Source organism: Cryptomeria japonica, chromosome 11 (assembly GCF_030272615.1).
Source record: "Cryptomeria japonica chromosome 11, Sugi_1.0, whole genome shotgun sequence".
Lineage (NCBI taxonomy): Eukaryota > Viridiplantae > Streptophyta > Pinopsida > Cupressales > Cupressaceae > Cryptomeria > Cryptomeria japonica.
Genome location: NC_081415.1, coordinates 523,501,189 through 523,526,518, shown reverse-complemented (window position 1 = coordinate 523,526,518; position 25,330 = coordinate 523,501,189). Strand labels below are relative to the sequence as shown.

Genomic DNA, 25,330 nt, shown 5'->3' with positions numbered 1-25,330 from the left:
ATTTATCTTTGAGTGATAGTAGAGTTCCTTTGGCTCAGGATTGGTTACAGGAGAACCAGGATATCATGAGATCTCTCAGGGAGAATTTACAGCATGCACAAAATCAGCAAAAGATATATGCTGATCGGCATAGGATTGAGAGAGCATTTGAGGTGGATGACATGGTTTTCTTGCGTTTACAGCCATACCGGCAAAGCACCCTTAAAGGGGGGGGAGCTGAGAAGCTCAAACCATGTTTTCATGGACCATACAGGGTACTCAAGCGATTTGGAGAGGTTGCTTATGAGGTTGAGTTACCACCAGGCAGTAAAATTCATAATGTGTTTCATGTATGTTGCCTGAAAAAGGCCCTTGGACAGCATATTACAGTTTCACCCGATTTGCCTCCCATGGATGAGGAAGGTAAATTGACTTTGGTTCTTGAGGAGATTCTCGAGGTGAGGGAATGACGGTTGAGAAGCAGGGTGATTTGTGAGTATTTGGTACATTGGAGAGATCTTCGCATAGAGGATGCCACTTGGGAGGGTGAGGCCATTTTACAACATCCAGCATTACAGTTGCTTGTGGGCAAGCATCTTTGAGAGGGGAGGACTGTCATGTCCCCTCTTTAGCTTTGTCTAGCAGAGACATGTGAGTTAGCTTATTATGGGGTCTTGTAGGCTGACAGTGATGGATAGAGACTCAGTGTGGTTATACAGTGTTTGGGACTTGGTGTTCTCGCAGTAGTTGATCAGTTTGGAGCAGTTCCTTATTTTTAGGAGGCAGTTCCTACGTTTATGTAGGATATCCCTACTATTTAGGAGGTTATGACCATACCCAGGGTTGGGCCTCCTTGAGATTATTCCTTGGGTTCAGTTTCAAAGGATTTGGGTTTGTTTCCCAGTTTCTAGGAGCATCCCTAGATTTTAGGGATGAGATTGCCAGTGGATCCTTGATTTCTGACTTCAGTCACAGACAGGTGGCAGGTTGACTTTTGGGTTTGTGGTGTCATTTGAGCATTTTGCAGCTATTTGGGTTATATTTTTAATATTTCCTAAGTTAGCGTTTATTATTTAAATAAGGCTATGTTTATAGCCATTTTGGAGTAATAAGGGGTTTTTGGCCTCATCTGGATGCGTGTCCCTTGGTGTAATAGCTCGTTGGAAAGGTCTTGGACTTTTCTAAATATTTCTCTCTTGACTCAGATCCTTTCGGTGAACGGATTTCTTTATATTTGAAAAAGGGTCGTTTTCTATGCACTTGGCAACTTAAAATGAGAAATATAACATTTTAACCCTAAACGCCACATTGAGTCACTTTTAGGGTTCGATCTAAGTGGGAAGGTGTTATAAGGAAGTTGAGACCTAATTCTTGGGTATCTTCTACACATTTTACATCTTGGATTTGAGATTTTGGCTCTGGAAGAGCTTTTTAGCATCTAGGATGCCAACCCCAATGCCTTGCCTGCTTGGGATGTAGCCCCCAATACAGTGGTTTGGATTTGCTTGCAGTTATTAGCATCTTGGAGATTGTACGACACACTTTCTGGAGGTTTCAGTGATTCTGACAGAGTTCAACGTGGGGTTTGGGGGTTTCTATCTAGTTGGGTGTACTTGGCAGCCGTACGGCTGTACCTGGCAGCCACTTTCCTTCCCACATGCAACACTTGGAGGGCTGGAATCTTGCCGTAGCTTCATTCCTGGCTATATTACTCTTTCAGCATCTAGGTTGGGTTCATTCCTAATTGTAATCTTCTTGAAATTATTGGAAATCTTCATCTGGTCAAATATTTGATTTTATATTCAGAAATCTGCCTTGAATCGAATTTGTTTTGGCTGTATATGAACTTCATTTTCAGTACTTTGTTCATGTACTTGTACTTCATTTATTACTTGTTGAAAAATCATCAAAACACAAAAAAAATCTAACCCTTCTGCAACTTCTGTCTATTTCTGAAAGAAAATATTAATAAATGGGAAAAATCAATTTAAAATAATAAAAATTACAGCAGATTAGCAAAAGAGATCCATCAGGGATCTTTCAAAACTCTGCTCATTTGATTACATACACAAGTATACATCAATCACATAAGCATAAATGCAAATTGTAGCTGAAGAAAATAACAAACATAGATATATAAATATTGTCAAATGTATACAATATCATAAAACTCATGGAATAAAAAATCCATGTCATCATATGATCATCATCAAATGTTTCATACAAATACCAAAGGTAAATAGTAAATACAACTACAAGTGTACAAGCCTATGGGTCTAAGGGCCGTGCACCATCTCCCCCTGGCCCCCCTGCGAAGGCGTTTAAAGTAGGTCCTGGATGATTCAGCAGCCATAGTCGCTCCCCGTGACACCATGCCATGCTCATCAACATCAGGAACAGTTGTGTCACTCTGAGTCTCAGTATTTCCTCTCTCTGCTCGTGCTCTCTGCTCCTCCTCTTCTATGGCTACAACCCCAGCCTCTATATCTACCTGGTTGATCCAATCAATGTCATCATCACTAAATACAGTTGTGGGAGTCCCAGGAGTTGTCTGATTCTCATTGGCCCACTCTGCTTCAAGATCAACCTCATCTAGAATGATAGGAGAGATGTCAACTAATGCATTCTTTCTCATTCTCAGGGGGAGGTTGTAGTGAACAAAGACGAGATCATTCATCTTCTCCACAGATAATCTATTGCGCCTCTTGGAGTGTATGTGCTCAAACATACTCCAATTGCGCTCACAACCTGATGCGTTGCATGGTTGGCTCAAGATGCTAATGGCCAACTTCTGAATATTTGGTGTCGTTGGGCCAAAAATGCTCCACCAATGATCTGAGTTTGAAATGAGAAAAATAAATAAAATCAATCTCACTCATGAACTCATTTAACAAGTTGCAATATAGTATTGAATAAAACTAAAATTAAGCCTTACAATTTATTTTTACCTGGCATCATAGTTGTCCTACTGTCTTTGGCGACAGGACAAGAGAAGGTCTCCCCTTGTGCATCTGAGAACAATTGTAGCTCTCGAATAAGGTCTATTTGAGAAGTACCAGCAGGTCCCATCTTCTCCATGATTGCGTATAGCCCATTAAGGACCTCCACATCAACCTTGAAAGAAGGGATAAAACGGAATGCCGGATTCAGATAATAGGCTGCCGCATGGATGGGCCTATGACGCTGATGATGCCATCTCCTATCAATGATCTCCCAAATGGGACCATACTTGCTCTCATCTCCACCATAGACGAATTTGATGGCCTCCTTCGCCCTATCCATGCCCTCATATATATAGCCCATTGCGGGCTTATCTCCATCCATAACTCGCAACAAAATCACCAAGGGCTTAACAAATTGCAAAATTGAAAATATTGTGTAATTTAGAAAAATGAGCAAATAAGAGAATACAAATAATAAGTTATAAAACATGAAGTTAAATTGTAGAATTTATAGAAAAATTACCTTCACTATCTCATCACAAGGTACCCAAAAGTCTTGCTCATCAAAAATGCATTTTGCCATATCTTTCCTTGCAAGGGTGGTAGCATAGGATGAGGAAGACCACTCCTCACCAACAATCATACGTCTCAAAGCAGACTTAGACCTAAGCATGGACTGTAATGTGAGGAAGTTTGTGGCAAATCTTGTGATTCCTGGATGATGCAACTCCTTCTGCTCTGTGTATTGTCTCATAAGAGCCAACACCCTTGAATGATTATATACAAATTTGTAGACATTTTTTGCCCTTTCTACACATCTCTTGATCCATGGGATTTTTCCAATATCCTCCAACATGAGGTCAAAGCAATGAGCAGCACATGGAGTCCAAACTATAGATGGGTGCCTCTCCATCAATAGTCTACCTGCAGCAACATAATTTGTTGCATTGTAAATTGTAATTAATGGAGGTACAAACTACAAGATAGTAATTAATTTGCAAACAAAATTAGTTTGTAATTAATAGTTTACCCGCAACAACATAATTTGCTGCATTGTCGGTCACCACTTGTACCATGTTCTCCTCACCCACATCTTCAATCACCTCCTCTATCTGCTCACATAGGTAGGTGGCATTCTTGCAATGGGCAGAGGCATCAATGGACTTGATGAAAACGGTGCCCCCTGAAAAAAAAAATGCTAGGTCAATTATCATTCAATAAACCATTAGATAAAAAATAAAAAATTAAAGACTATATGAAACTAAAATTAATCAATCACTTGCGGAAGAAACAAGAAAATTAAGGAGAGTTCTATTTCTCCTATCCGTCCAACCATCAGTCATGATGGTGCAACCTTTAGTTCTCCATATTTGGCGTTGTTCATCTAAATCCTTCTTCACATCATCCACCATTTGAGACAAAATGGGTCCCCTCAAATCACTCTCACTAGGGGCTTCAAACCCCGCCCCGCATATGCTAAGGGCATCAACCATTTCTTGCCAATAAGGAGACCTGTTGCAAAGAAACTCAATGAGATAAGTTAAGTATAAAAATTCAATGAGATAAGTATAAAAATTAAAACAATCAAACATAAAAGTTAGTAAAACATTCACCTAGCTACAAAGAATGGAATACAGCTGTAGCTCCAAAACTTGCCAACTGCCATTTTAGCAGCATCATGGACCTCCTTGTTCCAACCCATGCCCTCAAACAATGGTTGGGACCCAGGAGTAGTGCGGGGCACAAAGAAGAAATCCAACCTAGATTTATGAATCCTAGGTCCAATGTTAACACTCCCACTACAACTACTAGTGCTAGGAGCATGAGAAGTGGCAGTGACACTGCCACTTATAGAAGTAGAAGCCGAAGCACCAGCAGTAGCAAATTGAGTGGGACGATATGAAGGTAAGGAAGAAGGGCCTCCAACACAACTTAACTGTGTCCCTCTTCCTAAAATTGCCTCTCTCCCAATGGCCGCTCGATCCTCCTTTTGTTTCTTTTTCCTTTAGATTTCTTCAACCATTACATAACATTCACGTACGGCCTCAGGGACTGCTTTTAGGCATGGTTTGGCATCATGTCCACGCACACCAGCAATATGGTATTTCAGTCTATATATACCTCCATGGAATATTGTTTTGCAAAACATACATTTTGTTTGCCCCTTTCCTTGCCCTGGAAAATCCTCATGATATTTCCAAGTAGATTCCTTTCTAATATGGGGTCTAGAAGCTGAAGTATTCATTTTAAGATAGTTTTGTGTAACTTGAAGTTGAGGTAAATAATAAAGTGAAGTTTGCTGCAATAAAACATTACAAATACAAATAAAATTAATACATACATTCAAAAAAACTAAAGTAGGGTTTGTCAAACCCTACTTAAAAAAAAAAGAAATTTACAAACCCTACATAGTACAACACTACAACTACATACTACATGCTACATACAAACATACAAAAGATTTTGAAAGAAAATGTAAAACTTTCAAAATAAATGAATAGAAAATGGAATTTTTGCATACAAGAAACAAACTAATCTTCAAAAAAACAATCTTACCTCTTACAACAAGCTTGAAATGAGCTGCAAAGTTTTCCTATCCAACTCTTGATGCACCAAATCCAAACACAATGCAGCTCCAATGTGACAAATTGAAGAAAACTTGAGCTTCCTCCTTGCTGGTTTTTCTTCTATGCACCCTTGTTTTTCTTCCCAACTCACTTTACTCCTTTCTTTGCAAGTGAATGAAATGAAGGTCACTTTTAGGGATAGGAGATAATTAACAAAAAAAAATGGAATTAAAAAAACATTGCAAACTATTTTTTTTTTGGTCTTTAAGTTTAGTTTGACGCCGGCCGAGTTTGGGGCTCGGGACTCGCCGAGTTTGGCGAGTTTGAGCCAAACTCGCCAACTCAGTGAGTCTGGCGAGTTTACTCGCCAGACTCGGACGAGTCCAAGTCCGAGTCCCTAGGACTCGCCGAGCATGACTTGGACTTGGACTTGCCGGGTTTAGGCGAGTCCGGGCGAGTCCCGTTTCTTTGATATATAATAATACTATGCTATGTTGGATAATTGTAAACAGCAGTATTAAATCTGAAGAGAGCAGATATAAACTTAGTCACTATGTATGTAGATCATACCACAAACAGAATGTATAATCGCACAGTTGTGTGTTAATCGCAGAAGTAATCCAGTCAGCATCTTCCGATGGATGGCTATTTGATGAATAATTGATTGATTGAATGAATTCCTTTGATTGTATGATTTGAGGTATTGGTGAGTGATAATGTTAATGAAGGATGGTCTGATATATTGGTGAATGATGATTGAATGTATGCTGATTTGATAGGATGATTTGCTACTTGGTTGTTGCTTGATTTGAATGATTGGAATGATGATTGATAAGTGATCATTGAGTAATTGGAATGATCTCTTTTATACTTCATTGGTAAAGGGCCACCAACTTTCATAAGACTTGGGTCACCACCCTTCATTAGAATTGGGTCACCACCCTTCATTGCTGCCTTTTAAAATTATATATTCTTTCTCAATTGTTCTCTCTTCCTCCCCTCAAATGAGACCTCCTTCCCTTTATATCTTCCATTTTGATGGAGAAGTCACACCCCTTCACAATCACCACCCTTCAAAATAGTTACAACCTTTCACAATCACCACCCTTTGAAAAAGTCACAATCTTTCGCAATTATCACCCTTCAAAGTAGTCACAATCACCACCCTTCGAAATAGACACCACCTTTAACAATCACCACCCTTTGAAAAAGTCACAATCTTTCGCAATTATCACCCTTCAAAGTAGTCACAATCACCACCCTTCGAAATAGACACAACCTTTAACAATCACCACCCTTTGAAAGGGTCACAACCTTTCACAATCACCACCCTTCAAAAGAGTCACAACCTTTCACTATCGCCACTTTTTGAAAGGGTCTCAAAATTTCACAATCACCACTCTTCAAAAGAGTCACAACCTTTCACAATCACCACCCTTCGAAAGGGTCACAACCTTTCACAATCACCACCCTTTGGAAGAGTCACAACCTTTCATGATTTCTGCCCTCCTTTTGAAGAGTCACATCCTTATTTACTTCCCATTCCTTCCTTCTTCCATTGTCTCTTCCTTGATTTAAATGCTCCCTTCTTTCTTTTTTCCTCTCCCCCCCTCTCAATTGAGGTTCTCTTCTCCCTTTTATATCTCATGTTCGAGGGAGTCACAACTTTTCATTTTATGCCTTTTGACCATTCATTAACTTAGTTAAATTTTAACTATATTTAATTTTATATTTTAATTTAAATGTTATTTTTATTCTTTTGTATTTTAATTTTATTATTAATATATATTATTAAATCCTATTCCAAAGTGGGGACATTTCGCTTTTGCTGAGCTGCAAATATGGCTCCAAACTATAATTCTGCCTCTTACGCTGAACATTAGACTGTCAATGAGTAGTTGCCTGCAATGAATGCACTCACACCTTGGTTCCCCTCACCTTTACATGCTAATCATAAATGAATAAGTGCCCATCAATATGAGGTTTCTAATGTCTGACAGACCTCAATAATCATGCCCAACTATTAATAATATTCACAAATGGCGTTCCACTATTTTGCTTGTAAAATCCTTAAGTTTGTATTTTTATACAATTTCTGCAAATTTTTCAATAAAATCTTCCCTTTAGAACAAGTTACCTAAACCTGTGTAGATGATATATCATTTAGCATCACCAAACCTCGGAATTCCAATCCAATAAATGCACTTGTGAATCCTGTGCAAATCCAAGGTTGGTTGAGATGGGTTTCTATCCTATCAACCAAGAATTCCAAGGGTTTTTGTTCTAGGGTTCACTGAACCAAAAACAAAAGATCTCAAACCTCTCCAAGAAAATAACCAGTCAAGAATAAGCAAATGAGCTTTCAGATCTCCTTTTAAAACCTTCTCCGATCTTTCCAGATTATCAATTATTGAAGTCTCTTTTTTAAATATTAATTTTGTTTTGCTCATAAGTGACCCACTTTATAAATTTCCCATTGACAAAATAAAATCACTTATTAAAATAACCAATGTTCAACATTTAATTAATTAAATATAAATAATCCTGAGAAGCTTAGGATTATTTAAAATTTAATTAATTAATTATTATGGCCTTTTTAAATAATTAAATTTAGTTGTCTTTTACAAGTTTATTGGACAACTTAATTTTAATCATTTAATTATTCTCTAAGAGGAGTTGTGAATTTCTTTGTATTCATTGCTATAGGCTCTTGACACCATCAGATTAGGAATGGAATGTGAAGGAGACTGATTAACTAGCTGAGATGACGGTGCTATTTTTCCTTTATTCAAAGTCAAGTGCATAGGATTAGTGGTAATATTCAACAACTAGGAAAGAAAGAAATAACCGCACTTGGGAAAATTGGTTTCTCAAGGGGTAACTTGACGTCAACACCCTCCTTTTTTGTCGAGTTAGTTCTAGAAATGCCTGCTCCTCTCTAGTCAAGGCTCTATTACATTAATTGCTCATGCTATTCTTCAACATGTTGAAATCATCATCCAAATCAACTTTTATAAATTCATTCCCAACTCTTCTGAGTTGGGCACACTTTATATCTCATTCTCCTCAATCCCCCATATTCTCATATAATTTGTTGTTTGGAGATAAAGGATCTTCATCGTCTTTGGTTTTCATGCTAGAGCTGGGGATGCCTCTACATCCAAATGTTACCAAATATAGATCGTAAGCTTCCCCATAAATGTTGTGGGAGAAACCAACAATCATATGCAACCTTTCACTTTCTAAGATTAATAAAATAGGGCTTAGAATTTTAATATTTGGTGTTCTTAATAGGAATCGTGCCAAAATAATTTGGATTTCCATTAATTTTTCGTTAATATGGAAGACAAATGGTTTTGTGCAATGAAGTCTCCTGTATATGAAAAAGAAATTAAAAAATGGAGCTACTGTTATTTTTTAATTTTATTTAGACCTTGTTTGAATGGCCATATAGTATTAAATGTCAGTCATTATCATCATAAACCTGCAATACTGGCCTAATGCTTCAACTTGAAATATCTCTCACCATTTAAAAGAAGAGCTAAGTAACAACGTAGGTCTCTTAAATAGAACTTGATTGACTGCTATTTTGACATTTGATCTGGATTCTGAATTCTACAGATGACCAACAAGGGAAGGTAATATTTCCTTCAAAATTAGACAGTATTGAATCAAGCGATTCCGTGGAAACACAAGATCCTGCAACTCTTGTACAAAGAAAAGTGGATGATTCTGTTTGGCCAAACAAAGTAGATTCTGTTTTACAGAGCTCAGAGATCTCTCAAGATTCTACAGTGATAAATATTGTACAATCGGATGATTTTCAACAAGCAAATACAGGCACATCAGTTTCTGAACTCTCAAAAAGACCAAATACAGAGATTGCAGATCTGAAAGTAGTAACTGATTGGGATTTACTGAAAAGTATTGTATATGGTGGTTTGACTGTGTCAATTACAACCCTTGGAGTTGTTTCATCTACAGCTGGTGGGGAGGCAAAAACATGTATGTCTCTATGTACAAAGTTCAAATTAGACCATTTCTACATTGTTGACAGTTTGTTTACAATTATATGTTCTAGATCCTTTGACCTATTTTTGGTCATTTTTGGATGCTGATATAATTTATTCTCATTCTTTCTAAGAGTTTACTGCTTCAAATTTTCTTTGCTATATGCATTTTAAAGCCAAACCAAGAAGTTTAATTACTGATATTTATAGGCCTGATATTACTTCAAATAACTATTACTAGTGCAAAAAATATGTTCTTACATGTGTCATCGAGAGGTTTCAGCCTAGCAGTCTTTTCTGATCTTGTCTATTGAAAGCTTGTTATCATTGATATTACATTTCCGTCTCTAAAATGCTGATGCAACAAGAATGCTTAATTATTATAATCATATGCATAATTCTCTGGAAATATCTCTATCCTTCAGAAAACCTGATGTGTTTTAGAATATTGATGACTGTCTTGATTCTTGTTGTAGAGTTTATGCCAGTATAGTTTCTTAATTATCACAGCAAGAAAGTCAAAATTCCTTTGCAAGAAAACAGAAATATCAAATGTTCTTCCTTGTGCGAAGAATTGCAATGCATGAAGATGAACTTCACACTAGTAAGATTTTCCTTTTGCAATACCACATTCATTTCACTGGTAAATCTCCTTTGTGGTCTTGGCCAAGAAGGAATCACATAATGTAGATATTGCTGTAAAATGAAATTAATTGGTCTGTGACTCAACACATATTCAACAAACAGATAAATACCCATTGTTGGGGGACCTCTTCGCTATCTTCATGTATTTATGAAAATAGGAAATCATTATGTAAAATGAGTAATGCACCAGATGGAAAGGTGGTCAGATTCTTGGTGATACCCATGAATGGGAAAAGAAATATCAACAAGACCAAACCTTTCATGGGACTACAACCAATCTGCTCACTGCCATTTGGAATTAATTTTTATTTACCTATTCTGAGTTAGGACTAACAATTTTTGTTCCATGTACTCATAAAATGCCAAATTCTTTATCATCATTCTAGAATGAGTCTTAAGGGTCATCAAATAAAGAAAACTTAGAGAGATTGTACTTAATTTAGCTATCACAAGCATGTATGTCTTGTGTTTGCATAATGCCATGAAATTTACCAAGATAAGCATCACGGTAGAACATACTTACTGATCTCCAGCATGACAAAGCCTTAGGATGTGAAGAGGCAATCCTCCTCTAAGGCTCCTCCCTTGCAGCATCATAAATGGTAATAAGTCAAGGTGACAGATGCTAATAGTAATTTAACAGTTTCTAATTTGTGTTAGGAAAATGGTGTCTCAACCTTGCAATAGTAAAAGGGTACTGGTGCATTTAGATGGCTAGATAGACACTTTGTGTTTGTTCCACTTCCGAGTGTATTCTAAGTGTTGGATGAGGAATGCTGGATTTTTCCTACTGGTGTATTCTGTATGTTGCGGAAGTGCATCTAGAGTGCTCGATAGTTGATAAAGCCACATTTTATATATAGTTTATCATTGTAAATCTTGACCGTTTATTATTAGGTCATCGATCTAACAGTAGATATTTTGTGTGCTTTGTTTGCCCTAGAAGGCAACTCTATATTATGAGGGCATTGTATTACGGCTATGTATAGTGATGTATTGGTGCAGGAGCACCTAGCACAAGAGGGCCACCATGATGCCAAATTGGTAATAGGCTAAAGATTTTTGAGTTTTTGTCAATGAATAAGGTCTTGGAAGACCATATTTGATGTAATAAAGGTCATTAAGACCATTAGGTGATGTGTTGAGTTTTGGAGGAGTCATGTTGATAAATATTGTCAAAATTGCCATTGTGTGGACAATGTGTACCAATGGGTCTAATATGATGTTTACTGATGTGCAAGGGTTTTTTAGACCTATTGGACCTATTTATATTGGTTTTGAGCCATGGAGGTCTTAGGTCGAGTCTAGGATCAATTTTTAGACAAAGTTGCTAATATTGTTAAAAATTGTTAAAGCAACTTTTGTGCTTTTTATGAGTAATTAGGTGTTAGTTGATAAAGAAAGTTCAAATGTTGGTTATAACCGTTGGATGAGGCTTGAAGAACATTTAAAATAAGCCTGTCCTCGGTCAGTGTGAAGGTTGATATGTTTTGAAAAAGTAGATCAATAAAATCTTGGAGTTCTCTGCAAATTTCTTGTAATTCTCAGACATTACAGTCTGATTCTTGTTGTTTTTCTTTGTGAAAAATTGTTTATGGGTATTGGAAATCAATTAGGAATGGTAGAAGAGTGAATCTCTTGTAGTTTGGTTCTGATTTCATTCATTTTTATTGCATTTTGGAGGAGATACATCAATTCTTGTAAAAACTGTCAAATACCCTAAATAGGGTAAACAGTGACTTTGTAAAATGTGTAAAATTCCCATTCCATGTTAAACAAAGGCGAATGGAAGACAATAGTATGTAATTTACTTGTGTTGTGTTTGCAGAGACCCATGAAGTGTTTGGCACGTGCAAGTAAGAAGACATAATACTGAAATTCCGCATCTCAGTCTGAGAACACAGTGCATACATGATATTGGAGGGTTGTAGTGTTGATATAAGCCTAGAAGTGATTGAAGGAAGTGTTGAGGGGAGAGTGGATGTGGACAACAAAGGTTCCAAGGGGTTGGAGGTCATGAAACCACACTAAATGCACAACATTTCTTTGACTGTCCTAATACTGCCTGTGACTGTCACTGTTTGACGGTGTGACAAGAGTTTCCATTTTGAATGGTTGAGTGATTAACTACTCAGTGAGTGGTGATTGGAAGAGAGTAGAGAGAAGCCCTCTATAATAATTGTTATTGTTTGAAGACCTTTGAATGAGGAAGGACTCTTGAACCCATGACTGTCCCTGCACATGGTATGACAGTCCTCAAAACAGTGAAACTGCAATGAACATTGTTGTGACCACTTGGGTAGTTGGGAGGGTAGAGAACCAGGATCTTACATGTTGGAAGAACTTGTAAGATGTGTCAAGGGTGTTAATGCATAATAGCTTTGGTAAGATAAATGATTGAATGAGAGATAAATGAAGTCTCTCCTTCAATCATTTATCATATCGATAACTATGATAAAACCATCAAGCAATTGAGTCATCCTTGATAGTCATTCTATATTTGTATATGACCAAACTATTGATTAAATCATACTATGCATCTTTCTCATGTTCATCTATCTAATGAATCTTGCATCTAGATGAATATCGATCTAACATAATGATGACTCCGATTAATATATTATCGGATTGCATTAGATCGGGTTGCATATTATATCGGGGTGCATATAGTATATATTGAATGCATATCGGGTAGTGTTATGTTAGTCACCGATAGTTATCAGTGTGTTAGTCTACACCGATAGTTATCGGTTGTCAAGGCTAACACACCGATAACTATCGGCTGTTAGCATTGACAGCCACCAATATACTATCGGGTGGTAGCGATTGGTTAACACCGATAATTATCGGTTATACTCCACACCGATTGACATTTACGTAACATGCAGTTTATTAGTATTAACAATAAGCCACGATCAAGTAATGTCTTGATCGGTCATGACCGATCAAGGCATTGCTTGACCGTGCCTTGTTTGTCATATACTTATAGTAAGTGGCATCGTGAGATAGGACATAAAAAATATTAAATGTTCCTCTCATCTGTCACAAGGAAGAATATAGTCAGATATATACAATAAGAATCATACCAAAATTAGATAATAGAATATAACTTAGATATTGAATGTAAATTGAAGATCATTTACATGGTATCAGAGCTACAGTTAAATCGAACCTGAGGCTGTTCAATTTTACGTAAAATTCAAATCAAGTATATATTCAACATCACAAACCTATCAATGGCCAGCGCTATTAGATTTGAAGACAGACTTGCAGGAGGTGACGATTTCTCCGCATGGAAATTCAGAGTTCAAATGATACTAAAAGATAACAAAGTTGAATCATTCGTAAAAACTGAATCCAAAGAACCTGAGATTGAACCTGATCAAGCAATTTGGAGAGAAGGAAAAGATAAATCTATCAAAATAATATTTGATGGGGTAAGGAACAATATTATGCCCATCATAAAGAAACACGAATCAGCCTTCAAGATGTTCAAAGCACTTGAAGACGCTTTTGAGATATCCAATGCCAGTAGAACCTTGGCTCTAAAAAGAGAGATAAATCATATAACCATGATGAAAGGAGAATCAGTCAACGCCTACTTCATGCGGATATCGAATTTAAAAGATGAACTAGCAACCCTTGGATATGAGATCAAAGAATTAACCCTCATTGCTTTAGATGGGTTGCCTAGTATCTGGGAAACATTTGTCCAAGGCATCAGTGCAAGGGACAACTTTCCAAAATTCGATAGACTAAAGGCTGACTGTCTCCAAGAGGAATCAAGGCAAAACAAGAAAGGAATCAAACAAAAGAATATAGATGAAGATCTTCATGGTCTAACTACGAACTCAGATAGAAAGGGCAAGAGGAAGCAATTCAGGAAGAGAAAGGGTCGTCATGGCAAGAACTCTTTCAAGAAGGACCTATCGCAAATTCAATGTTACAAATGTGACAAATTTGGGCACTGTTGCTAAATGTCCAGAAAGAGCCAAACAAGCCACATTTGCCAAATCAGGAAAATCAAAAAGAAAAGAGGACTCGGAGAAGTATGTGCTCTATTCAACACTCACACATCAAACATCAAACAAAGTGAACTCCTGGGTAATCGAGAGTGGCTCATCCAGACACATCACAGGATTCAGAGAAGTACTAGACTTTATGAGAGAGGAAAATGATAAAGAGGTAACCATCGGAGATGACTCCACACACCCTGTCAAAGGAGTTGGAAACTGCACCATCAAACTGAAATCAGGTGTATCACTACAACTTGAAGGAGTACTTTATGTCCCAGGCAAGTAGAGGAATCATGTCTCAATATCAGCACTAGAGGACAATGGATACAGAGTGACATTCATGGACAACAAAGTGTTAGCTTGGCCAAAGAACTCATCTCTCAAGAAGGCGAGTACAATTGGTCAAAGGCAAGGCTACCTATATGAGCTATGCACAAAGCCAAATCTAGCCCTAATTCATGAAACTTCAGACACCAATGAAATCTGACATAGAAGACTAGGCCACCTAAACTTTCGAGCTTTATCATCAATGGGAGATCTTGTCATAGGTGTACCTAAGCTAAAGAAATGTCATTCAGGGGTATGCACAGGATGTGCCCTAGGCAAAAACACTAAAGGTTCTTTTCAGAGTAGTACTAGGAAAACAAGTAAAGTCTTAGAGTTAATTCATTCTGATGTATGTGGACCTATGTCTGTAAATTCATTAGGGGGATTTTTGTATTATGTGATATTTGTCGATGACTACTCTAGGAAAACCTAGATCTACTTTCTGAAATGCAAAGAATCAGAAGAGATCCTTAGTAGGTTTAAAGAATTCAAATCATTAACAAAAACCACTCAGGAAACAAAATTAAAACCCTTAGAACTGATAATGGGGGGGAATACACATCAGAATTATTTAAAGAGTTTTGCAAAAATTCAGGGATTAAGAGGGAGTTAACAATACCTTACAACCCTCAACAAAATGGGATAGCAGAAAGGAAAAATAGGACAATCGTTGAAGCTGCCAAAGCTATGATTCTTGATCAGAATCTAAACATCAATCTTTGGGCAGAAGCAACTAGCACTACAGTATACATTCAAAATAGATGTCCTCACTCCCATCTTGAAGACAAGACCCCTGAAGAAGTCTTTACAAAATCAAAACCAGATATAAGTCACCTTAGGATCTTTGGATGTCCAGTGTATATTCATGTACCTAAGGAGAAAAGAATAAAATTAGAACCCTCTGGAAAGAGAGGAATCTTTGTAGGATACAATGAAACCTCCAAATCCTACAGAATATATATGCCTAGCCAAAAGAACATTGAACTAAGGAGGGATGTGATCTTTGAGGAAAACTTAGCCTTCAAAAGAGCCCAAAGCTCTCTAGATCCTGAAATCCCTATTCCGAACCCTGGCTTAGATAGAGATCCTACCCCTGAGCTTCAAAGGGAGAATCCTGAGGAAACAATGAGTGAAACTTTAAGTCCACCTAGAGAAAACCTCAAGAAAAGACCACCATGGGCCACCAAAACTGTAGAAGAAGCTTAGAAGTTTGCTGCTCCCTTAGGATCTTTCAGAGAAAGCAAAAGATCTAATAAATTTGCTAGCTATGTTGCCCTTATGAATGACCTCTCTAAAGCTGAACCAAGCAATGTATCAGATGCACTTCAAAATCAAGTATGGAAGGATGCCATGTCTGAAGAGTATCAATCGATTATGAAGAACAATGTTTGGGAGATTGTTCCTAGACCAATCAAGAAATCTGTGGTTTCATCTAAATGGCTCTTCAAAATCAAACATGTTGTAGACGGCAGTATTGAAAAACACAAGGCTAGATTTGTAGCCAAAGGATTCTCACAAAGGGAAGGAATAGATTATGAAGAAACCTTTGCACCAGTTGCCAGGTACACCTTAGTAAGAGCTGTATTAGCCATTGCAGCAGCAAAGGGATGGAAGGTACACCAAATGGACATTAAGACAGCCTTCCTAAATGGCAAGATTTCAGAAGAAGTCTACCTAGAGCAACCTGAAGGCTTTGAAATTCTTGACTCAGAGTCTCATGTGTGTAGACTCAAGAAAGCTCTCTATGGGCTCAAACAGGCTCCCAGGGCATGGTATGAAAGGATAGACACCTATCTCTTAGGACTAGGTTTTTCCAAAAATGATGCAGACCCTAATCTCTACTACAAAAGAAATAGAGATGACATGTCAATATTGATCTTATATGTTGATGACTTATTAATCACAGGAAGTGATCAACTTATAAAACAATGCAAGAATGATCTATCTAAAGAATCTGATATGAAGGACTTAGGATTCCTTCATTACTTCCTAGGATTAGAAGTATGGTAGAATTCTAACAACATCATACTAAACCAAGGAAAGTATACTTTGGATATTTTGAAGAGGTTCGGAATGCTAAATTGTAGACCCATGACCTCTCCTATGGAAACCAACCTACATAAGCTCAAAGAAGTAGCAGCAGAGTCACAACCCACTGATCCTACTCAATACAGACAGATGATTGGGTCCCTGATGTATCTGGTAAATACAAGACCAGATATCTGTTATGCAGTCAATGCTTTAAGTCAGTTTATGTGTGAACCAAAGGAGATACACCTGGTTGCAGTGAAGCACATTATGAGGTACCTACAAGGTACTCTAAACCTTGGTCTCAAATACAAGAAGGTTGAGATAGACTTACATGGATTTACAGATTCAGATTGGGCCAGAAGTGTAACAGACAGGAAAAGCACTTCAAGGTGTTGTTTTAGTCTAGGTTCAGCTATGATATCTTGGATCAGCAGGAAGCAGTCTTCTGTAGTTCAAAGTTCCACCGAGGTAGAATACATTGCAGCTTCTATGACTGCCCGAGAGGCAGTGTGGCTCAGGAAGTTGCTTGTAGGGTTGTTTGGAGAACCTATGAAACCCACTATTATTCACTGTGACAATCAGAGTTGCATAAGACTTTCAATAAACCCAGTGTTTCATGACAGATCCAAACATATTGAGTTTCCATACCACTATGTGCAAGATATGGTAGATAGCAATGCAATCCAACTGGAATATGTTTGTACAGGAGATCAAATTGCAGATATTCTGACCAAACCCCTTTCCAGAGTGAAGGTTGATCACTTTAGAAAAGGTTTAGGTATGACAGAAAGGTAAATTGCTTTGTAATTTATATGTGAAATATCCATAAGATTTTTAATGTGTAAACTTCTTTGTCATGTTAGGACAAATTTTTGGATTCTATTCCTTGTGTTCACATCTAAGAGTTGACGATCTCTCAAGATAATGAACACTTGTATGGAACATTATAAGGTGACGATCTTACAGTGTCCACACCAATTATCATGTTGGATCTCTGGTATGAAAGATCCCTGATAGATCTTTGCTGTTAACCTGCTGTAATTTTTTTATTTTTAATTCTGTTTTCCTGTTTATTTAAGTTTTTCTTACAGAACTAGACAGAAGTGCAGAAAGGGTTGTTTACTTTTGTGTTTTTGATTGTTTTATAGCATAGGAAGGAATAGATAACAGCAAATATGAAGCCATACTGAAATAAATGAGTTATATAGCAAAAGTCAGAATTATTGCAAATCGTACCAGGCAGATTTGTCTGAATTACAAAGCTAAACAATGAATCCAATGTATTTCCCAAGCTCTCATACAAATTCGAAGTCAAACTGGAAGATGAAGAATGTTCTCCAAACCCACATACACTGGAAGTGAATACAAGCAATACCCTATACACCACGTGGTGTATTTGCTGCAAATGGCATTCCTCCAGCTGCAATGAACCACGTCTCCACTGGAAAGATGGTAGGCTACGCTGAAACCCTACTGAGAATTGATGCCTCTGTCCTTAATCACCACGCACAATGCCTTATAAGTCCGGTGCCAAAGATTGCTGAGGGCTACGTCCCAGCCAATCCTAATCCTGGGGTTTGCGTCCCAGTCTAGAAATCGCTCTCCAGAGCAAATTCATACAAGTTGTCAAATATGCAAAAGATGATCATAGAATGAAGCTCCTATCCCCTTATAACCCCTCTCAATTGCAAATCGAACCCTAATTGTCTCCAAGTGGCGTGGTCTAGTGGAAATGTTATAATTTCTTATTTTAAAGTGGTCATGTTACTAGAAAATGACCTTTTTCCTCATAGACAGAAATCCGCTCACTGAATTGCCCTGAGACCAAAGAGAAAGATTTAAAGAATTTCAAGATCTTTCCAACGAGCTATCACACAATAGGATGCGCATCCAAATGAGGCCAAAATCCCCTTATTACTCCAAAATGGCTAACAACTTAGCCTTATTTAATTATTAAACGCTAACTTAGGAAATATTAAAAATATAACCCAAATAGCCACAAAATGCCCAACTGACATTACAAACCCTAAAATCATCCTGTCACCTGTCTGTGACTGAAGTCAGAAATCAAGGATTCACTAGTAGTCTCATCCCTAAAATCTAGGGATGCTCCTAAAATTTAGGAAACAAGCCCGATCTCTCTGAAACTGAACCCAAAGAGGCATCTCATGGAGACCCAACCTTGGGCATGATCAAACCTCCTAAAAAGTAGGAACTGCCTCCTAAAAACAAGGAATGTCTCCCAATTGATCAATAACTGCTAGAACACCAAGTCTCCAACACTGAATAACCATACCGGGTCTCTGTCCAACCCTGTCAGCCTACACGACCCCATAATAAGCTGACTCACATGTCTCTGCTAGACAGAGCTAAAGAGGGGACATGACATGGTATGTCATGGATGTGCCATGATTGTGTTGTGATAAAACACTTGTATAAAAGTGTTAAGTGCACTTATCACAACTAGGATAAAGGTGAGAAATTAATCTTTCTCATATGATTATCCTTAAGTATTGCGTGTAGGCAATACTGATATCACATGCTTAGGTGATATCTTGTCAATTGCAAGATTGACATAATGAACTCTAGTATCACATGTATAGGTGATACTTCATACCAAATGATTAAGTGGTGTGATTCCCATGAATGACTAAAATGATCACTATCAATTAAATTATGATGCTTGAATATATTGTCTACATTCATCTTACCTAGCTAAGAGGGAGTGTTAATGCATAATAGCTTCGGTAAGATAAATGATTGAATGAGAGATAAATGAAGTCTCTCATTCAATCATTTATCATATCGATAACTATGATAAAACCATCAAGCAATTGAATCATCCTTGATAGTCATTCTATATTTGTATATGACCAAACTATTGATTAAATCATACTATGCATCTTTCTCATGTTCATCTATCTAATGAATCTTGTATCTAGATGAATATCGATCTAACATAATGATGACTCCGATTAATATATTATTGGATTGCATTAGATCGGGTTGCATATTATATCGGGTTGCATATTATATCGAGGTGCATATAGTATATAACGAATGCATATCGGGTAGTGTTATGTTAGTCACCCATAGTTATCGGTGTGTTAGTCTACACTGATAGTTATCGGTTGTCAAGGCTAACACACCGATAACTATCGGCTATTAGCATTGACAGCCACCGATATACTATCGAGTGGTAGCGATTGGTTAACACCGATAATTATCGGTTATACTCCACACCGATTGACATTTACGTAACATGCAGTTTATTAGTATTAACAATAAGACACGATCAAGTAATGTCTTGATCGGTCATGACCGATCAAGGCATTGCTTGACCGTGCCTTGTTTGTCATATACTTATAGTAAGTGGCATTCGTGAGATAGGACATAAAAAATATTAAATGTTCCTCTCATCTGTCACAAGGAAGAATATAGTCAGATATATACAATAAGAATTATACCAAAATTAGATAATAGAATATAACTTAGATATTGAATGTAAATTGAACATCATTTAGAAAGGGGTGCATTTTTTTTTGTGGGTTTCTATTACATGTTGTGAGAGGGTGTTAGTGGAGATTGAAGTCCTAATAGGGGAATGGTGTTGAGTGAATGGCTACAAGGGGTGTATGAATGTTGGAGAACTTGGATTGAGCTTTAGACATGTTGGTCTGTCCTAGTTGAATGTATGCCAATGGTTGGTTGTGAGTTGATGAGTAAGGGAGTACCTATGGGGTGTTGTAGCCTTGTGAGTAACCAATGACCTTGTGAAGGAACTAGTGAGTAAGTGAATTGTTGTCACCTAATTGGATAGGTGAGTTGGGAGAAAGATCTCCCTTAGTTGGTTGGGTGTGTGGATGCTCTGCATCATGTATTTCGAGAGTCTGATAGCTGTCGAGTTGCCTCTAGATATTCATTAGTAATACTCCTGCAAGAAGCTTTCTGTGCAAGTATATTGTAACCTTTTGTTGGTTTTTAAATATTATATTGGGCAGTTTTTGGAGAGAATTTTTTTTCCTAAAAGAGTTTTCCCCATATAAATCACTTTGTTGTGGTATGCATGCTATTTATGTTTATTTTTGTTAAGTTTTTGTAATTGTAGTAAAATTTTGTAAAAGTTTTACTTTACTCTCCTTCAAGATTAGTATAGGAAGTTGTTTTGCTACCATAACTTCCTTACAAGTGGTATTAGAGCTTGATGACCTTTGGTTTCAATTGTGGGTTGTCGAGTTTTTTGAACTGTTCCAAATTTGAGTGGGAGCTTTTGCAGAAGATACTTTGTGATGTTGTTGCAAGAATTTTAAAATGACAAATTCGTTAGGGAGAATAGAGATGGAAAAAAAATTTAGAAATAATTTTGAAATGTGGAAGCTGAAGATGGAAGATCTGCTAATAGATCGAGATTTGTTAGATGTTATTGAGGAGAAGGTCTTTAGAGCTATAGATCCTATTGCGTTTGTTCAGTATAATGTTGTGGACCATAAGGCCAAGGGTCTAATTAGAATGTGCTTGGCAAACTTTGCTCTAATTAGTGTCTATGAAGAGACCTCTGGAAAGAAGCTATGGAAGAAACTTGGTGAGATGTATCAAGCCAAATCTTTAGTGAATAATATTTTTTTGAAGAAGAAATTGTGTTCTTTGAGAATGGACTAGGGTGGATGAATTAAAGACCACTTGGAAGCGTCCAATATGGTGGTGGATCAATTGGCATTTGGTGGTATCAAGATGGAGGAGAAATGTCAAATCTTGCTTTGTTCTTTGCTTGATTAATGGGATTCTTTTGTTATGGCTATTGATAATACTTTTGTAGTTTTGAAGTTTGAATATGTGGTGGATGCCTTGCTTGGTGAAGAGATGTGGACGAAGGTATCCATCAGTTCAAAGGAAGCCCTAATTGTTCGTGGAAGATTTAAGGAAAAAGGCATGAAGAATGAGAAGCAGGATAAATCAAAGTTCAAGTGGAGATTCAGATTTCCTAGAACATACAAAGTCATTTGTTGGAATTGCGTAAAATCTAGACACTTTCGTAAAAATTGTAAAAAAGAAAAGAGTAAAAAGAAGTTTGATTCAAATCTAAGTCCTAGAAGGAAGATGATGATGCGTTCATTGTAGCTTTGGCTACTCATGCAGGTATTGATGTATGATTAATTTGATTTAGGTGCATCTTTTCATATGACTTTTAACAGATTTTTGTTTTCTAAATATAAATAATTTAATGGAGGTAAGGTGTACTCGGGTGATGATTCTCATATAGATATTGTTGCTGTGATAAATTTAGAATCAGGTTTCCTGATGGTAGAGTAAAAATATTAATGGTGTTGCATATCCCTAGATGGAAACACGATTTGTTATTTGTGAGCAAACTGATAGATGTGGGTGTGCAGGAAGCCTTTTCTGATGCAAGATGTAAAATGGCTAGAGGTGTCAGATTTGGTAGATTGTGTAAGCTAGAAGTAGAAACTATCGAGTGTTATACCACTGATGTAAAAAATGAATCTATGTATTCTTTGTTGGAAGATGTGAGGGTTTCCGCTTTAGCAAATGGACATTGCTTTTGGGTATCTAAGGGTGCTCTTTCTTCTAAAGCAAAGTTACTTACAAAAAAGACCATGTTATGGCACTAGAGGCTTGACCACATTAGAGAAAAGGGTCTAAGGACCTTGAAAACTAAAAACCTAATTGAAGGTTTGAATAATTGTAATCTTGATTTTGATTTATATGAGCATTGCCTTATGGAAAACAACGCCTTCATTTTTACTCGAGTTCTTATAAATATTGTGGTGTTTTGGATCTTATTCATTTTGAAGTGTTTGGTTTTGTAAATGTTTCGTCCATCAGAAAATTCACATATTATGTTTCATTTATTGACAATTATAGCACAAGGACATGGGTACATTTTCTAAAGAGTAAATCTAACGTTTTAATCAATTTAAAGAATTCAAAGCAATGGTTGAGTTGCATACTAGAAAGAAAATAAAATGTTTGAGGACTAAAATGGGGGTGAATTTTTCTCTAATGATTTTGATATATTCTATAAAGACTGTGGCATTAATAGACAAAAGACAACTCTGTTTTCTCCACAACATAATGGTGTTGCAAAAGAATGAAGATGACATTGATGGAGAAGGCTAGGAGTATGTTGAGTGGTGTTGGTCTAGAACAAAAGTTTTGGGTTGAAGTTGTTACCATTGCTTGCTACCTAATTAACAAGTGTCATACATTGGATCTTGTTGATAAAACGCCTATAGAGGCATGGTCGGTGATAGGCTCATGTTTTGTCTTCTTTTCATAGCTGCACACCAGACTTTAGTTAAGCCCTTGGGGCATAAATGTTATAGACTTAAGTTATAACTTGACTTCTTATGCTATTAAGACTTCATATGAGCACCTTTATTATGCTTATTTAATGTATATGAATATGATACATATATATGCTTATAATTGTGTGTGATTAAAGTGGATGGATAATTCTTATGATTTGCAATCTTGTGTATACTAACTTGGTATGTGTTGTGACGTTTTCACACATCACCCCATTGCAAATGGGGACCCCCACTTTTTCGCTTTCTAGGTTAGTTGTCTTAGCTTAGTTGTTAGTTGTTGTTGAGTCTTTTCTATTAACCTTTTGTTTGTAGTTGCTCAAGAGCTGATCAAGTCTCTCTCTTAAGGATGAAGTGAGGTTCAACACTTCTTTTCCCCTACCAGGGCATGAATCCTTCCAATTCTCCCAACACTGTCAGTGGGTGCCCAAACTTGATCACACCTATTTCCATTCCTCACCATTGCCTTCACCATTCCACCTCTCCATCATTTATCCCTCCCCACCTCACTTTTCTAACATTTCATCCATAAACCTTTCCTTCCATTTCATCCTCTACCTACCTTTCTATACTCCATCTACCCTTCCTTCCACCCATCCCCATATCCTAACCCACTTCACCTATGCAACCCCATCCTATCTCTTAACCTTTTTACCTCCCATCCCTTACTACCTTATATTTCCCAACTTCCATCCTGCATTTTAACCTATCCCTACCACTACCTACATCCCATCTTGACTATCTGTTACATTCCCCTACATCCTTCATTATTAACCATCCTATATCACTACCCTTCCTATCATAGCTTCCCTACCCACTTATCTATCCTCATCTCCTAACTTCATTCCCCAACTCCTAGTTTCCTAACCTACACCTCCTACTTCTACCACTTCCATCTCCCTTACCTTCCCCTGCCACCATACCTCCTATCCTTCCTTTCCACCCTCACTAGCCCTAACCCCCTCTTAATTTACATCCTAACCTACCGTCAACCCCTTCACTACCCCTTACATCCTACACCCAACCCCTTCCTTATCACCTTCTACCCCCTTTACTACCTTCCTTACCCCTTTATTCCCTTTCCTAACTCCTACCTCCCACCGCAACACTTCTTATAACCTTGTATCCACTTTCAATTACCCCTTATACCTCCCGCATCCTAAACCTCCCTACCCCACCGTAGCACTCACTCTACCTATTTCCCTACATCCATACCCCCTTATGTCTCCCTTTCCTCCAACATCCCATTCCTTCTCTTTCCCTACGTGGCATTTCCTTACCACTCTTCTCTCACATTCCTTCCATCCCACATTCCTCTCACACATGTTGGGCCCCACGAAATCTGAAGTGGAGATTTAAAAAGGGTTCTATTAAGGCATAGAGCATTTTCTTTGACTACTGTATCTGTTAATCTTAGAGGATCCGGTTAATACTGAGAGGGGTGGGTGAATCAGTATTAACAACAATTTCAAACTTAAAACTTCAACTTATAAAACTTCACCAAATCAATCATAAACTAGTAATAAACTATTTACCATTACCGGTAATCACTGATATCTAACTGTTAAACCGGTTCATCAGAACTGCTCATTAAGTGTTCATCAACATGCATAAACTGAAAGTAAAACAGAACAACACATAAAAACATTCACCATGTGAACATCATGATTTTCACGTGGAAACCCAAATAGCGAAAAACCACGATGGGAATTGGTACCCACAAAAATTGTGCACTCTTTCAGAATGCGCCCTATTAGGAGCCTAGCCCAGTTAGAAGCTTACAAAGATGCCTTGTTAGGAGTCACCTGGTTAAGGGATTTAGATGATGAGCGCTGTTAGGAGCTTTGATCTGTTACGATCAACCTCACAAGAGGATTTAACACTTAGATGTTGAGCTACCTGGTTAAGGGAAATACAATGAAAGGCCTGTTAGGACCTATCCGGTTAAGGGATTTTGACTGCTGCCACTGTTAGGGAACAACAACGAATGATCTAGGTATAGCACTTAATTGCTTGTTGGATCAGATCCAATTTTGCTCCAAATTTACTACACTCTGGTTCGGCTTCACAATCTTCTCAAAACCACCGACTCAACAACCATCAACTGTACCGACCTAAATGACCTTTACAAATTAGTCGGTTACAAAACCCTAAGACTTACAACATAGATCAGCACAGATCTTTTACAACTCATTACAGATCATCATTGATCATCATATGGATCATTCAATCAATTACAACCGTTGAATGATCACCGCAGCTTGATCTAATACAAAGTCAAACCCTTAGAAAACTCTTCTAAGCGCTTTGCTGTTTCCCAACAAATTCCATCTTCAAATGCGCCAAAACATCATTCAAACACTTCACGTGGTTTCAGCCACGTCATCACCAACATTTGAACTTGATGTAGATCCACCGCCGAACTCGAAATCATTACTGGTTAAGAGAATTCTTTACCAGTCCTTAAACCCTTCTTTAACCCTAGCA

General features: G+C 37.5%; 1 protein-coding gene across 13 annotated transcripts in view; it reads left to right on the top strand.

Annotated features, from left to right (window-relative positions):
- The window catches only part of LOC131035152 (uncharacterized), a 258,229-nt gene that overhangs the window by 168,179 nt on the left and 64,720 nt on the right, over window positions 1–25,330 (top strand). For 12 of the 13 annotated variants that reach the window (XM_057966796.2, XM_057966797.2, XM_057966795.2 and 9 more), the window contains one exon: window positions 9,110–9,493. In XM_057966796.2, the coding sequence (XP_057822779.2) occupies window positions 9,110–9,493 (384 nt within the window). Of the gene's footprint in view, window positions 1–9,109; window positions 9,494–9,974; window positions 10,103–25,330 lie in introns of all 13 variants that reach the window. The other variant, XR_009103920.2, reaches the window with a different exon arrangement.